The following is a 16,991-nucleotide window of genomic DNA, read 5'->3' on the forward strand; positions in this document are numbered from 1 at the left end:
ATAGCATTTTGAGTGAAGCAACTTCTGTTATTGTTAAAAAGGAATTTCGCGTGTTGATAAAATATTGATTTTTGTAGGGAAAATATAAAATTGAAGCATAAAATTTGGCTTGATGCCGAGTATCAGGACACTGCTCCATGAACATCAACCATAAAGGATTGGCATGTTAAGTTTAACACAACGACGAGTTGATAATTCGAAGCAGTGTTTGAAGATGATCAAGCGTAATAAACCTGAGTTTTTGCGTGGATATGTGACAATAGATGAAACATGGCTCCATCATTTCATTCCGAAGTCCAATCGACTGTTATCCGAGTGGACTGCACACGATGAACCCGCTCCATAACGTGGCAAAACGCAACAGTCGGCTGACAAGGTTACGACGTCTGTATTTAGAGATGTGCATGGAATAATTTTCACTGCCTTCCTTGAAAAAGTAAGGGCCATCAACAGCGACTATTACATAGCATTATTAGACCGTTTGAAGGACGAAATCGCCGTAAAGGACCGCATTTGAAGAAAAAGAAAGTGCTGCTTCACTAAGACATTGCACCGTATGAAAGTGAAAACGATGGCAAAAATCGATTCATGAATTGGGCTTCGAATTGCTTTCTCATCCACTGTATTCTCCATATCTGGCCCCCAGCGACACTTTTCTGTTCTCAAAAGAATGCTCGCTGGGAAGAAATTTTCGTCAGATGAATAGGTGATCGCCGAAACTGAGGCCTATTTTGAAGCAAAGGACAAATGGTACTACAAAAATAGTATCGAAAAGTTGGAAGGTCGCCATAATCAGTGTATCACCCTTGAATTATGTTGAATAAAAAAAAATAATTTTGCCAAAAAAAATGTGTTTAAATATGGTAGGCCGGAGACTTCTCAATTAACCTTTTACTTTCCATATTAACAGTTTCCTTTTGAAATCATTATTTAAGTAATTTATGTTTATATCGAAAAAAACTACTCACTGTTCGTATATATTTCATAATTTTGATCTCGGTTAGAGTTAAGATATTGATTCTACACCCGCTTTATATGATGAAGATTTCCATCCGGTGAATCCAAGATTATATTGTTTTTCATGTTTTAGCGAGAGAAATTTTAGTGACTATGCTCATACTAATATTTAGTATGGCTGCAATAGGCTAGGAATATTTAGTATCATGAACTTGTTTAATTTCACTTCCAGATCTAACCGTAGGACTAGTAAATGTGTCAACTGATATTGCTTGGAGAATAACAGTAAGTAATTATACATTTTTATGATTCCCTTATTTAGTTAGCTTTAAACATAATTTGATTATATTTATATAAAACCAGTATATTATAGTTTTATATAATTTAATAAATAATGCTACTAATAATATTTTATGACATTTTATAAAAACAAATAACGATATTTTTGGCCCTCATATTAAAGAAACAACTTTTACTAGCATTACCAAAACAAAGTTACGCAGGAGTAAACGTAGTTTATATAGGCACTTGGGGAAATTAAAGGAGACAGAAAGCTTCCTGGAAGAATCCACTCCGTACCTTTGAGAATAAATATTGCACGTTCACATATATAACACACGCTTTAAGAAAACGGAATTTAATTTTGTTTGTTGAAAAACAAAAGTACATTGTCACCATTCATATTGTTTTCTTAAAATCATTAATAGTATTCAAATTAACGTATAGCTTATTGAATATTCATTAATTGTTTGAAATCGTTGTGTATAACATTAGTTTTAAAGCAGTTTTTTATTTGAAGCTTTATTGTGAAAAATCGGTACAATGTATTTTATTCAAAGTTTTGTCCTTCGATAGCCGCTACTTTTTCCCCTCTTTCAGGCAATTTACAGATTCCATCTCGAAAGAGCGGTGTATCTTTTGAGGGAATCCACGAATCGATCTATTTTTTACTATCTTCGTAAGAAGTGAATCGCTACTCAGACATATTACGACTCATCTATCGGAACAAGTAGTAATCAGAAGGAGTAAGGTCTGGAGAATACGACGGGTAGCGTAGTACTTCCCATGTTATTATTTCCAGGCATATTTTCATCAGTTTTATGGTTGTTGTTGTATCTTTGCTCGTATTCCGGCCGTGTCTAGTGCAGTACTCGGCTAAAACGCCTCAAATGTAGTCGATATCGATTGATTGATGTTTTCATCGAGTAATTCCTATAATTTCTCGTTTTCAACACTTCTTTGCTTGTCCAGAATACTTTTTGTCTTCGGCGTCAAAATCAACTCTTTCAAAACATTAATATCAGTATTCACATGCTGAAATCGATGGAGCATGGTTGCTATAAACTTCACATTATTTATATAAAATTGCTTTTATTTATTGTCATTCCTTATTAGTTCATCATTATTAGTATCATATTCCAAGAATTTAAAATTACCTGTAGGTGCTCTGACCATCTCCTATATAAATCTTCATTCAACAAAAAATATATCGATTAATCTGATCAAAATTAAATTATTTTAAATTATAATCTTGTTCTATGTTTTATACATTAAGATATAAAGCGTTTAAAAAAAACACTGATAAGTTATTTAATGAATCTCTTATTTCGGTCGTATTTAAAATAAAATGACAATGTATTAGTATTATCTCAATATGTTTTTTTAAATGATCTAACAATTTCTTCTAAGACTTTCTTATAAAAATAGTCTGAGTTCATTTCCATTTTTATTTATGCTGTATATTTTATACAGAGATATTGTAAGGTATGAGTTTTGAACTAATTATTTTTATAATTTTTTTCTATACTATATTTGGTCCAAAGTCCTATATTTGGTTTTTCATCGAATTGTATAATATTCTTCTATTAAACCTATATTATACGCAACTAAAATTACTTCCACATATCATCATAGTTTAATTTATATTTACTTTTAAAATATTTGTCAAAAATTATCTAATGGCAAAAATTTAATAATTATAAACATACATAACATAATAATTAAAAACTACTTTATAATATATATCATTTATTAGTATGGTATCCAATTATTTCTATTTTCATTAACTTTATGAATCAGATCAGTAGGAAAAAACCTCTATTGATGCCTTGCTAACGATAAAATGTTCACTGTATATGAACATGAACTAGTAATATTGTCTTAGATCTTAATAAGTAATGATCTTATTTAATCATTCTCTTTTGAGATATTTTTTATGATAGAATTATACTTTTTTAATGACTTGAGTATAATTTACTGAATTTTCGACGATAATGTCTGAGACGGTATTAATTTAAAAAAATAATAAAGTACAAATCGGGATAGAATATATTTTATATATGTTTTAAATACAAATATGGCATTTATTAAATCGTCCTCTTTAGGTAAATAACTATTAATTTCGATTGAATAGATTTTTAATCAGTGGTCTCATTGAATTAGTTGTTGATATTGCAGAATAAACGACCACCGTAAATATAATTTAATTTCGTTTTACATTTAATTAATGATGTACAAACAGATCATCCAGAAGGCTTGGTGTGTAGTATCAAAAATATGCTAGTTTGTTCAATAAATTAAACGATTTTTTTTTAGAAAAGTTGTTGCTTTGTTGTTAATTTGACTGTTAAAACAATTACTATTTTTATTAACTGGTTTTGGCGATATTTTTTGAGTTATTGAGTTTCGTTTTGTAAGTTCTGTCTTTTTTCGTTGTTTTTAGTAACTTATTGACCAAACTAATAAGTTCTTTAACTAATAATATTATTTTTATATTATTTTTAGGTAGCATGGTATGCTGGAAACATCCTTTGCAAATTAATACGTTTCCTTCAAGCTGTTGTAACATATTCGTCTACATATGTATTGGTGGCCTTATCAATAGATCGGTACGATGCTATCACACACCCTATGAATTTTAGCGGTAGTTGTAAGTAATTTCTGAACTTCCAAGACATAAATGAGATTATATATGTGTTACTCTGATCACCTGACCTTCAAATACAATCTTTCTCGACATTATGATAACCTTGAATAAGTTCTTTTTTCTTGAACTACTCAGTTATTAAAATAATTATTTATTAGGCGTTACTAGGTACTTTTTCCATAAATTAACATCAACTGGAGAAAGGTAATTATTGGAAAGACTAGTGTAAATATTTAAATAAAAGTTTCGTTTAAGTACATGCAAGAACATTTTCATATATACTGCTGTAGTATGGAATTTTTAAAAAGACACCTGGCATTCATTATGATATATTAAAAATATATATAAATTGTATTATATATATTGTATATATATATATATTGATTGTTGCTCTGAATATAGCGCTATATTCACTTATATTAATATTGATTTTTATAACATTCTTCATTATATAGCTTGCACTGAAAATCAATAAAGGATTTAAGTAAAGAGAAGAGAAGATTAAAGTATTGACGATTTGACAAGTCGGCGATCCTGCCTGCCATTGTAAATCTGGACGGGATCCAGTTAGAACAAGTGCAGAAGTACTTGGGATCAGTAATACAGGAGAATATAGTGGCATCTATCGCTAAAGTAGTACATCAAATTGACTAAGCTGCAGGAACTTTTGCTTTTCCAAGATGTGCATGAAAGAGAGGAAATATTAGAGTCAAGGCTAAAGTACAGTATGGCCCAAGACTTCGCACCTTTAGAGTCTGACATCAGTAAGCTTGAGGTATTTCAAAAGTAATACTTATTAAGGTATTACTATTATTCATCATGATTCTCGTACAGTATTAGAAAGGAAGTCATCAGTTTATGCGACAGTTGCACAGTTGAGGAACACATTCAAGTAGGCAGATTACAATGGTTTATAATGTATGTCGAATTATATAGCGATATTGATCTTTAGATTGCAAGACCGTTTCGAAAGATACATGGTTCAAGATCGCCAATTATAGCGACATTAGTGAAAAATATTCGAAGTAATGCAACACTAACCATAAGCTTATTGGATAAGCAATAGACACTGTCTTGAGCACCGCTTATGAATCGATGATGATGATGATGTGGTATCGTAACTTTAGAACTGCTTGTTATAAAATACATGAATTTGTTAAAACTCAGCGTAAATCAGAATGCATGAAGGAATTTTGGGTAAGGTCTCAAATCAAGACATGTTTTAATTTTCCAGAAAAACTTTGACTTTATGATTTGAATTATTTTTAAATAATATCAATTATTTTATACAAAGAAAGTTATTGATAAATTCACGTTATTTACTCCAAAACTGAATTGATTTAATGTTGACAAATTAATAACACTAGGGTGTAATGGTAACTTTGTTAATTATAAAAGAACAAAAACTTATTCAGGGTCCCCATATGTTAAAATCAACTCTGGGAATCAGAAAAATATAGTTGAGGAATAACAAATAAGCTCGTTATAAAGATTCTGGATTTTGTAAAATCTATATTCTCACAAATAACGAAAATATATGATATGTTTTTGTTATTGACGTTTTTAAAACTTTTATAAAACAAACATTAAATATTGTACTGAATTCTCAAAGTAAAACAAATATAGCATGTCTCCTTTTTCTTTAAAAATTATTAATTGGTAATTATTTTCTAATATGGGTATGAAAATAATTATCTTCACCACCAGAAATAAAATTGATTGGTCTATTAGCATTTTGATTTTATATAATATAAGCTAGGACATGGTTGTATATTAGGTTTATCAATTTCTGTGACTAAATTTCATTTCCTATTGATTTCGACGTATTGAAACAATTTCATTTGCTATATTATCATTGCGAAAATTATCATCTATTTGAGCATATATTTAAAAAATAACTCTAAAATTTTTTAACTGTTTTTTATATACGATATACATTTTTATTACAAATTTTTAAGGTAATTTACTTAGAGCACTTCATTTAACTACTTTGATGAAGTTCCCTATAAGTTAATCGAAAACTTACCATACCTGCGAATGCTAAAACAAACTAACAGCTACATATTAATATGACATTAAAATAGAACTAAGAACACTCAAAACCACTCTTAAATGTAAAATAATATTTTATGTTTTTTAGGTAATTTCAAATTAACATTTTCTTTTTAGCGAAAAGGGCGAAGTTATTGGTAATATTGGCGTGGTTAGTGAGCATAATATTTTCATTACCAACATTATTCTTGTTCGAGGAAAAACCTATTGAACGTAAGTTAAACTTACCCAATATTATTTTAGTAGAAATGAAAATATCAAATAAAATTGTATTCTAGAAATACCGCAGTGTTGGATTGATTTACAACAATGGCAGTGGAAGCTTTACATGACGCTGGTATCGCTAGCATTATTCGTGATACCAGCCCTCATTATTACTACATGTTATCTGGTAATTATTTGGACAATTTGGGCAAAAAGTCGAGCTCTTAATCCCATGGTTGGGCGTATTCCTGTACCTCTAGGTAGGTCCTATTTTGGATAATATATATTAACAATATACGATGGTAATCAAAAAATAACAAAACTATTTATATTTCTTTTCAAATGTATTTCGTTTCCCTCAAAAATAAAGACGTTGGATTCAATTCTTGTTCGGCCTTCAAAACAGTTAAGTATATAGTAGTATATAATAACAGAATGAAGTATTTTTCAATTCCACTGTAATGTATATAATTATGTCAAAGCAATTGTTTTGAAGAGATTTTTTTAATGTAGACAGAGGTTCGATGAAATTATTGTAAGCCGTTACACTTATTAAAACATTATGACAACATATGATAACTGTTCTTCAGACAAATAGCCTCACGCAAACGACACTGTATCACTCAAATAATTGTCTGTGTCAACAATTGAACAGGACTGAAAAATTTCATAATGAATGATGACTATTTATACGTTTAACTATTTTTAAATATTTTGATTAACTTGCATAGTTTCCTTCAACGACAAACTAATGATTTAAGATTTATTATGTACAATATTATCTAGATTTCAGAGTCTAAAAGGAACTTTAATAATAATAGAGGGTTTACTTTATTGTGCACAGCCATCAATATACACTAGCATATTATAGTAAATCATCTAAAATCAGTGTTAGATAAGTAGCTAATAGATTCACTGAGTGGATTATCAATACCATATTTCATATTTTTAGTATAAGATAAATAGTAGAAAAAAAAAAAAAAAATATATATATATATATATATATATATATATATATATATATATATATATATATATATTATAATATATATATTATAATATATATATTTTATAATATATATATTATATAGTTGCATGCAGTCATATGTAGTCTATATGTATGTCATGTGGTAAAAAAAGGTGTAAAAATAAGTATAAATAGAAATATTGGTAGAAGATTTTGGTGTAATGATAATAACTGATAGGCTGTAACACCTACAAAAAACCTACAGAAACTCTTAATAAGATACTAAGAGAAGACGGAAGATCCTAAAGTAATAAATATACAAATAAATTTACGAGGGTGTGAATAGATCAAGTAAACGCATTTAAGTATCTGGTTATAGAAACTGAATGTAATAGAAACTAGAAGATCGAACTTAATGTCAACATTGGAAAAACGATGTACTTGAATTTAGTAATAAATACTATGTTCAAAAGCAAAAAATAAATGTTAAGCAAAACTAAAATCGAAATATAACAAACAATTCACAGACCAATGTTAGTCTTCATGGATATTGTTAAAAAGAGATAAAATATGTAAAGGACAAGAAGTAAAAGCATAAGAATAGACCTCAATACTGAATCAGTGGTAGAGCACATAGAAAGGAGACAAGTCAATTGGTGAGGACAATTACAGAGCAAAGAGAATACAAAAATGATAAAATGAGAATATGGGAAGCACCGACGGAGAGGAGACAAGTCAGAAAACGACCTAAGCTAACCTGCAAGAAATATCAGAGAAAAACTTCAGAAGAAAATTATCCATATTTGGTAGAACTTGGTACTCTAGATCTGAAATGTTATCAAACTAAGAAAATTATCTTATCAAAAGTCTTTAATTCCATTTTTCATATAGCATAATAATATTAAGTATATCAAGCAAAAATCTAAGTATTCCTTTGAGTCAATTACTGCCTGTGAATACTTTACGAATGTTATAATTCACAAGAGGTTTGAACCGTACTTAAAATTTTGAATGCAACTGAGGAAAACACAAGTAGCAATCAACAAGATCTACAAATAGACTACAAACTGGAAAATACAGCTTAATAGCTCCATATCTGCCCATGTTAATTTTATGTTGTGGTGAAACGATAAAAACCTAATTATATCACTTGACAGATTCCTGATTACACAAGCAGAATCAGCTAAATACGTCGGCATATATCTCGATGGTAGGTTAAATTGGAAACATCATGTAAGACAAAGAACAAAACAGATTAGAATAAAAGTCAAGCAACTGTACTGGTTAGTCGGAAGATACTCTTAACTTGACCTAAAATCAGAGAGATTGGTTTATCAGTCAATCATAAAACCAATTTGGACCTACGGGGTGCAAATATGGTTACACTAGAACATCAAACCAATTAGTAATCCAACGCACGCTAAAAAAAGTTCTACAATTAATTACCAAAGATTATATCTACATAACCAACGAAGAGCTGCACGATGACCTCAAAATCAAATGGATATAGAAAAAATATCTAAGATTTCGCATTAAAACATAAAATAATGTTGCTAAATCATAGTTACGTGAAAGCAGTACAGCTACTGGACAACACACAGGAAATAAGAAGATTGAAGCGAACAAATCACACTAATTTGTTTAGTGTATAAAGGTAATCTCGTTTCAGCCCTGCTTGTGTATTAATGCAAGTACAACAGAACAGTAGTAATAAATAAATTTGTAAATTCGGATTGTACTAAGTACATCTAATACAACACAGTGAAGGAAAACACTACATTCATCGATAATAAAAGTGGTAAAAGGAATAATGACAGTTGCAAAAGTTATGATTATATTTAAACGTTAAACTTGTGGATTATTTCATTCACAAGTAATAATTCAATATTAATGAATTTCGCTGGATCTAATATATTTAACAGCTAATTGAATGCGATTAGAATGAAAAATACAATTCAAAGTGGTAAAAGAATCGCTAACAAAAATTAATTTGCATAAATCAATGAATCCATTAAAAGAATAAATAAAATTTTCCAACACTGAAATAAAACAAACGACCGAATGGATCTTTCTAGACAAAACAGTTTATTCTTTGAAAACTAATTCGTTTTTTACAAGTCTGATTTAAGTTTCTTATTGCGGCCGCCAGATTTATTGTTATCAATATTTGGACATCGTCGGAGAATCCTTTCCCAGACTTACGGAAACGGTTAATGTGCAGATATTTGTAGGATTAAAAAAAGATTTAATCAAAATATCGCGCTGGGCGTAGGACGAAATGGAAAACTTTATTTGGAATAAAGCAATAAAATCCCCGATAAAGCGACAATAAAAAACAGTCCTGCCCTTAGGAATATTAAGTCGTGTCAATATTTCTGCTTGCCTCGTTTTGGAGACCCACCGAGTTATGTATTTTTATGTCTTTTCATTTATTTTTGAACTATATGAAGCGACGGCGCGCTTTTACTATATTTTTTTTATTTCCGGCCATATTGGAAGGTAAATATTTAAGATTCATTTCAATCTGCAAATATGTTCTTGGAGTTGATCCCACCCGTGCTATAAGGAAGCTCAAACTTATGTTTTCTTCAGATTGTTACGTACAAGTTATTAAATGTGTAGGGTTTAAAAATAAAGCAAATAATTTTTCGGAAAGATGTGGGACAACCAGGGCTGTAACCGTCACGTGATATAGTACCTCCCTCTTAAAGGAATGATAAAAGGGATATAGTGGTCGCTATCTCGTCAGGACAATTGTAGAAATTTCTGAATATTGCCCGTACCTCTATCTTCCAGTTTACCTTTGACGATTTTTCTGAATATCACTACTTTTACCCAAATATCCATGTTATACCCTGTGTGAAATAGTTTTGGTGACTCCATTCTATGGCTGAGCAACGTTAACACCTCGAAATACAAGGTTTTGTCCAATTTAGAGTAGACTATGTTTGTTCAGAGCAACTTCAGTCCGCCTTAGTGGCTTTACACCCTAAAGTTTGATTATTTACCTCAATACATTGTCAAATTGCGTCTATTTTCCTTATTATGTACTATTTCACCATACTTGGTCATCATATTCACGCGTTCTATAGTTCAAGTTCGTAGTGCTCTAGAGTCTGCTCACAAATATGTTTCAGCAAGTTTGTGAATTAAGTTACCCGATTTTATTTAGATTTCCTTTGAAAGTAAGATGGGAAAAGTTAAGCACCTTCATGTAGTTTTTATATGTCACCTTATGGAGACTTTTCAAATTTATGAGACATTGATAGTTTAACTATCTAATATTCTAGTAGACACATAACATTACTGAAAATGAACTTGTGCGAACTTTCATGATGCTTTGTAAATGCCATTTTTTGCCAATATTTTCAATATAAGCTCAAAAATATGTTTGGTATATAACACTAATTACAGTACGAAATGTCTGTATATTAAAATCAATGCAAACTCTCTCAAGAACTAATACTCACTAACCTTTTTTAAATGGGATTTAATTAAATCTAATATCCATTAATTTTAATAATGGCCAAAGTATTAATAAGTTTGTTACTACATCACTGGACATCATAGCAAACATAATAAAAGTATCATGAGTGAGATTATTTTCAGAACAGCAACAACTTTAGAGCATTAAATATGCAGATTATATGTGACTATTATTTATTGAAACATATTTGTATATTAATTAAAACAATAAGAAAAATAAAATTAGGCATTTTTCAATGCAGAAATTATATTAGATTGATATATTTATGAACATTAAATAAACTATTCACTTTTCAAAAGTTAGTTCTATAAAGTAAATATAATTAAAATGATCTGTAATATGTTCAAATAATGCCTGTAGTTACATACTTTATAATATAATAATTTATTAATAAATAATTATTAGTGGTGTAAAATATTTACCAAATTACATTTAATGACATAATATTTTCTTCAGTTTATCTTCTATATGTCCATGTGTCCCATCTAGACAAATTATGTAGTTAGTTTCTTATTTTTTTATATATATTTTTCACCTAAAATATATATTGACAAACAATACATTTAATTAAAAAACAGGTTTTTTTTAATAAAAGTATCATTTTTTACCACCATTTTAAAATAAAATTGCATTATTCCATTATTCGATCTTTTATTTATTTATTTATTTATTTAACCCGTCAGCCTTTTGGGCTATTTAGGATCGATTACAATGTATTATGAAACATTAAGTGCTATAGGAACATTAACAGCATATATAAATTACATAATAAAATTTTTAAAATAGCCCTTTTCTTAATAGATGTTACAAGTGTTGAAGCAGGTCTGCGGTCTTCAGGTAGCTAATCAGCAGTCAGTAAATTTATTTATTTCGAATCATTTTATATCATTTCACTATTCACTATCATTTTATGTAATATTCTGAAATATCATCTGTACAGATAGTTCATTTTTAGTTTGTCTTCTATTGCTTTCGTTAATATATTGCTAACTAATTTGCCTTGGGTCCCACATGAGGACGAATAACTCGCCAAAAAAAAAGAAATTATTATTAAATGTATTCTTACTTTTATATTTGGTTACGGTTAATTAATCTAAACAGCAGTAAATAATCGCAAAATGTGTCTAAAGTAAGGTTATATTTAATATTTAAGGAAATATTTACGCTAGTCAAAAACAAGTTGCGTTGCAAAAAAAGTTGCGAACAAATATTATTTTCATTCTTTTGCTCCATGCATAACTTCAGATACACGCAGTATATGATGGTTCTCCTTGTGTGAATTTAACCCACTTACCCTTATTTTTATTTGTATTGCTCTCAAAATTATCTTCTGTTCTTCGCGTGCTTTATTATTGTTTAAGTGAAAGGAACCTCTGTTTTAGTGGGGTTCAGTTTTAAACTCCACTTCCGTCTTCAAAATCTATGAACTGATATGCAATTAGTTAAACTTAACCCATTTGGTTAAACAAGTTGTTTCTTGTATATCATATATTCTCAAATATGTGTATATTTGCAGATGAAGATCACCGTAGCAGACCACCACGTTATCTGCGAGATGACATCGACTCTCGTAGAGCAAGTTCCAGAGGAATTATACCGAGAGCTAAAATAAAAACCGTGAAAATGACATTTGTTATAGTTTTTGGTGAGTATATATTTCTATTATCTAAAAACAAAAAATAGTTTTAAACAAAATAATGCTTTATATGTATAGAATATCAACAGAATAATTTAAAGCCTTTTCTATACAAGCTTTTCTTATATTAGGGGGCATAGATATTAGGGCATTGCAAGTACTCTGATCAGTTTTTTTACTTTAAAAATGAATTTTTTGAAAAAAAAATGTTCCTATATATTCAAATCAGAATAATTTCCATCTTTTCTATAATTCCATAACTGCTAATGAGAAGGCCCTATATCTGGTGAATAAGCTGGATGCGACAGAACTTCTTAAACATTGAATAAGTTAATAATACTAAACGTAGAGGAATGTTAAAATATTGATTGAATTTAACTGTTAATTTTTTTAACGTTTATTCATATTTACACTCTACACTTTCGCATCGCCGAACAAAATATATTGCAACCACCTAATTGTTAGCTAAAAATGTAATGTGTATCTATATTTTGGAATTTCTTCCAAGTTCTCCTTCTATTTAATTTCACATATAACTTTAAGCTTAAATACTTGGCATTACTTTTCATTTGAATAGTAGTGTTTTTTATTGGTAAAGTTAATAGGAAGACATTTTAGCTCATTTAGTTTCATTTGCCATTTTAGACCACAAATTGTATTCCTTTTCTTTTCCTTCGAGCCAAAGATCATCGAAAGTTGTGGTACATCTAGGAAAAGCGTGTATTTGTTTCTCCTGCAAAAACATTCAATGATGCCTTACACTTTAATTTGATGATTTATTAAAGGGGTCATTAATGGAAAGAAAAACCTAAAATATTTATTAATACTCGCTTAATAGTAATTCTCGCCATATTTAACATCAATATAATTTATCAATCAACTTCACAAAACAAATTCATTAAAAATAAGCGTAATATGATTGCATATAATCATATTTCAGCTAACATCCCATCATAGTTAGGTAGTACCTTATAGTCTAAAATAGTAATATAAAAACAGAAATACAAAAAAACATGAATACTTCTTAATAAAAGAATGATTTATCGAACCGGAGGAATAGCTGATCTGCATAGACTCTTTCAGTGCATTAAGAACTATCAAGTCACATACTCACGATCATCCAATAATTATAAATATATTTAATAGTATACACGAACTGACCACACTAAATATATATTTTCCCTTAACTGACCAGAATACCTTAAATCCAGATCCTGATAGGCCATCCAAAATCATTGCCATCATGTCAATTTATGGTCAGATTGAGATCTGAACTCGAGTTCTGAGATCTGACAACCTGTCGAAACTCTTTTATCTCCTTTTCTTCTCTCCTAGACATTTTGAAATAAGAAATAATATGTGAATCCAATAATTACTTTACTTGGATTCATCAGTTACCAATGTACTCCAGTATTGTATACTTAATTGGGATGTTGGCCACCGAAAAAAATATCGATATTTAAAAAAATATCGATATATCGTTTTCGATATTTTAAAAAAAATATCGATATATCTATATATCGACCAAAAAAATATTTTTTTGCAGTAACTATAAAAAATATCGACATTTTACAAAACAATATATCGATATTTATAAGAAAAAACAAATATAGCGAAATATTAGCCTAAAAAATATATATTATCTCTAAATTTTTTAAGAAGTACTTAAAATTAATTATCAAAATTGACCGAAGGTTTGGTTTGGTAAAATTAAGTACCGATATAACGATATACGATTTTTTTCTGCATCCCTAATACTTGATTCTGTTACCTATACACATTTATGTTTTATTCACTTTTTATTATATACAAACCTTCTCTCTCTATTTTGACATATTCTTGTACCTTGTAATTAATGATTTTAACCACACACATGTATGTTCTGTTTTTAATCCATAAAATTCTAGCTGTAGTCGCCAAATAACATATGTATACTAAAAGTATTTAACTTTAATAAATGAATTATATTTTTATTATTTAATTATTACATTATTACTAGTCGTTTCCGACTAATCTACAATTTGTCTTTATGATAACTTAAATCTAGGTATATAACTAGGAGGACCCATCGGCCCTATCTCAGTCTCTGGTGAAATAATGTTTATACATGTCACTGCTGTATTTTTTATTAAATGCACCTCACTACACAACACTATACAAGATCAGATATTTTAATTCTTTTGAGCCTGTGTCCTGCTCTGGTAGTACCCAAAAGTTGAAATACTTCAATATTCTCATGAGAATGGAGTCTTTCTTCATGGTCCCTTGCAATTCTCTTAATTTCTTGACTGACTGTGGGTATCTGAACAACTTGGTGTAGGTAGTCAGTCCTGTAGTATTTGGGTGCGCTCACAATACTTCTCAGAAATTTGTATTTTGTTTATATTACTCTTTGCAGAACCCCATAATTTAACTCCATATCTGTCCATATAGGTTTCAGTATTTGCTTATATAATAGCAATTTATTATGTACTGATAATTGTGATTTTCTTCCAATTAGCCAATACATTTTCCTATATTTCAATTCCAGTTCTTTTATTTTCTTCTTTAGATGTTCCTTCCAGCGAAGTTTTGCATCAAGATTCATTCTGAGATATGTAGCGTTGTTGCTATATGAAATGATAGTATTATTTAATGTTATTGGTTCTTATACGGTGTGATTGTAGGTGAACTGCGCATGCACAGATTCACATTCACATTTCGTGTGTCTTCTTCACTATTGTCTCCGACAGCTATAACAGCAGTATCATCAGCAAATGTAGCCATCGTAATATTCTCCATTTGTGGTATATCACAAGTCTAGAGTAGATAAAGCATTGGCCCCAGTACACTTCCTTGTGGTACACCATCTTTAGCTTCTTTTATTGTAGAGTAAGCATCTTCATGTTTGACTCAACATTCTGGTTGTAATATATGATTTTAATAGTTCGGTGTGTTGATTTGGTAACATTTTCTGTAGTTTATGAATAATGCCTACATGCCAAACCTTATCGAAGGCTTGTGCTACATCTAAGAATATATCTGAGAATACTTTTTTACTTTCGTAGGTTTTTTCAATAACGTCTGTTATTCTGTGGAACTGGTCAATTGTTGAATGCTTGTTAATAAACCCAAACCGGTGTGTTAGTATTAGGTGTTTTCCCTCTATGAATAAATGAATTATGAATAAATTAAAACTAAAATTAGATTCACTTTCCGGGAAGACAAACGAATTATCTGAAACAAAAGTCCGTTATTTTTACCCCGTAATCGCAGCGACGAATTCAATATGAACCAACTACGAGTTCCGATCTGTCATATTAATTGGTCGGAAAAGTTTTCGAACTCCTCCGCATAGTTTCAGTTTTATGCGACCGAATATTTCCGATTTACATCGAATAACAGTAAAAAGTCGGAAAACTCCGATATATCTTTTCGAGTTTAGCGCTCCCTGGATAGTTTCAATGCCGTCAAGTTATCCTGGTTGCTTTTTTTATATGGAACCTTCCAGGAAAAAAGAATAACACTGTTTTTTCCCTCCATGTTTTTTATATTATAAAATGTTTAGATAGCAAACAGTCATAATCACAAGTAGCACTTTCTTCATTTTCACACTTTTTAGTTCATTTTGGCTTTAGCATACAACAAAATCCTAATTTAATTTTTATTTAATATTATTTAGTTATTATATTTTTACTAGTCGTTTCCGACTAACCTACAATTTTTCTTTATGACAACTTAATTTTAGGTATATAACTAAGGGGACCCATCGGCCCTATCTCAATCTCTAGTGAAATAATGTTTATACATGTCATTGCTGTATTTTTTATTATATGCACCTCACTACACAACACTACACAAGATCAGATGGTTTTATTGTTTTGAGTCTGTGTCCTGGTCTGGTGGTATCCAAAAGTTACAATACTTCAATATTCTCATGACAATGTAATCTTTCCGCATGCCCCCTTGCAGATCTCTTGATTTCTTGGCTGATTGTGGGTATCTGAAGGTCTCGATGTAGGTAGTCAGTCCGATGGTATTTGTGTGCGCCCACAATACTTCTCAGGACGTTCTGAAAAATGTGTGTTTTGTTTGTTACTTTTTGCAGAACATCCCCATAATTCAACTCCGTATGCCCAAAGAGCTTTTAGTATTTGCCTAAATAATAGCAATATATTATATACTGATAACTATGATTTCTTCCAATATATTTTCTTATATTTCAACTCATATTATTTTCTTTTCTTCTTTATATGTTCCTTCCAGCGAAGTTTTGCATCAAGATTCATTCCGAGATATTTGGCGTTGTTGCTATATGGAATGATAGTATTATTTAATGTTATTGGCGCTTGTATGGTCTTATTGTAGGTGAACTGCACATGTACCGATTTACTATCGTTATTTTTTATTTTCCAAGCTTTTCAAGTATTTCAGTTTTTAGATACCATCAGAACAAGAGAGAGACTCAAAAGGATCAAACCATCTGATCTTGTGTAGTGTTGTGTAGTGACATGAATAAAGATTTCACCAGAGACTGAAATAGGGCCGATGGGTCCTCTTAATTATATACCTTGATTTAAGTTATCATAAAGACAAATTGTAGGTTAGTCGGAAACGAGTAGTAACAATGTAATAATTAAATAATAATAAAAAAGTTTATTCATTTGATATTGGTAAACATCGACAGTGATAGTCTCACTCAGTTTTATAAACTTCTTTACACTATATCTTGTAAATTCCATGAATTATACATATGAGACAAGAGCAAACTTATTAAAAAAAT

General features: G+C 29.8%; 1 protein-coding gene across 4 annotated transcripts in view; it reads left to right on the forward strand.

Moving 5' to 3' along the window:
- Ccapr2 (cardioacceleratory peptide receptor 2) overlaps positions 1-16,991 on the forward strand; it is a 121,968-nt gene that overhangs the window by 81,455 nt on the left and 23,522 nt on the right. For all 4 annotated transcript variants that reach the window (XM_076399201.1, XM_076399202.1, XM_076399199.1 and 1 more), the window contains exons 4-8: positions 1,190-1,242; positions 3,742-3,886; positions 6,053-6,148; positions 6,214-6,399; positions 12,110-12,238. In XM_076399201.1, coding sequence (XP_076255316.1) covers positions 1,190-1,242; positions 3,742-3,886; positions 6,053-6,148; positions 6,214-6,399; positions 12,110-12,238 — 609 coding nt within the window. The remainder of the gene's footprint in view (positions 1-1,189; positions 1,243-3,741; positions 3,887-6,052; positions 6,149-6,213; positions 6,400-12,109; positions 12,239-16,991) is intronic.

The sequence above is a fragment of the Rhynchophorus ferrugineus genome, unplaced genomic scaffold (genome assembly GCF_030347505.1).
Source record: "Rhynchophorus ferrugineus isolate W39M unplaced genomic scaffold, kcgeb_rfMv2 rfM3, whole genome shotgun sequence".
Lineage (NCBI taxonomy): Eukaryota > Metazoa > Arthropoda > Insecta > Coleoptera > Curculionidae > Rhynchophorus > Rhynchophorus ferrugineus.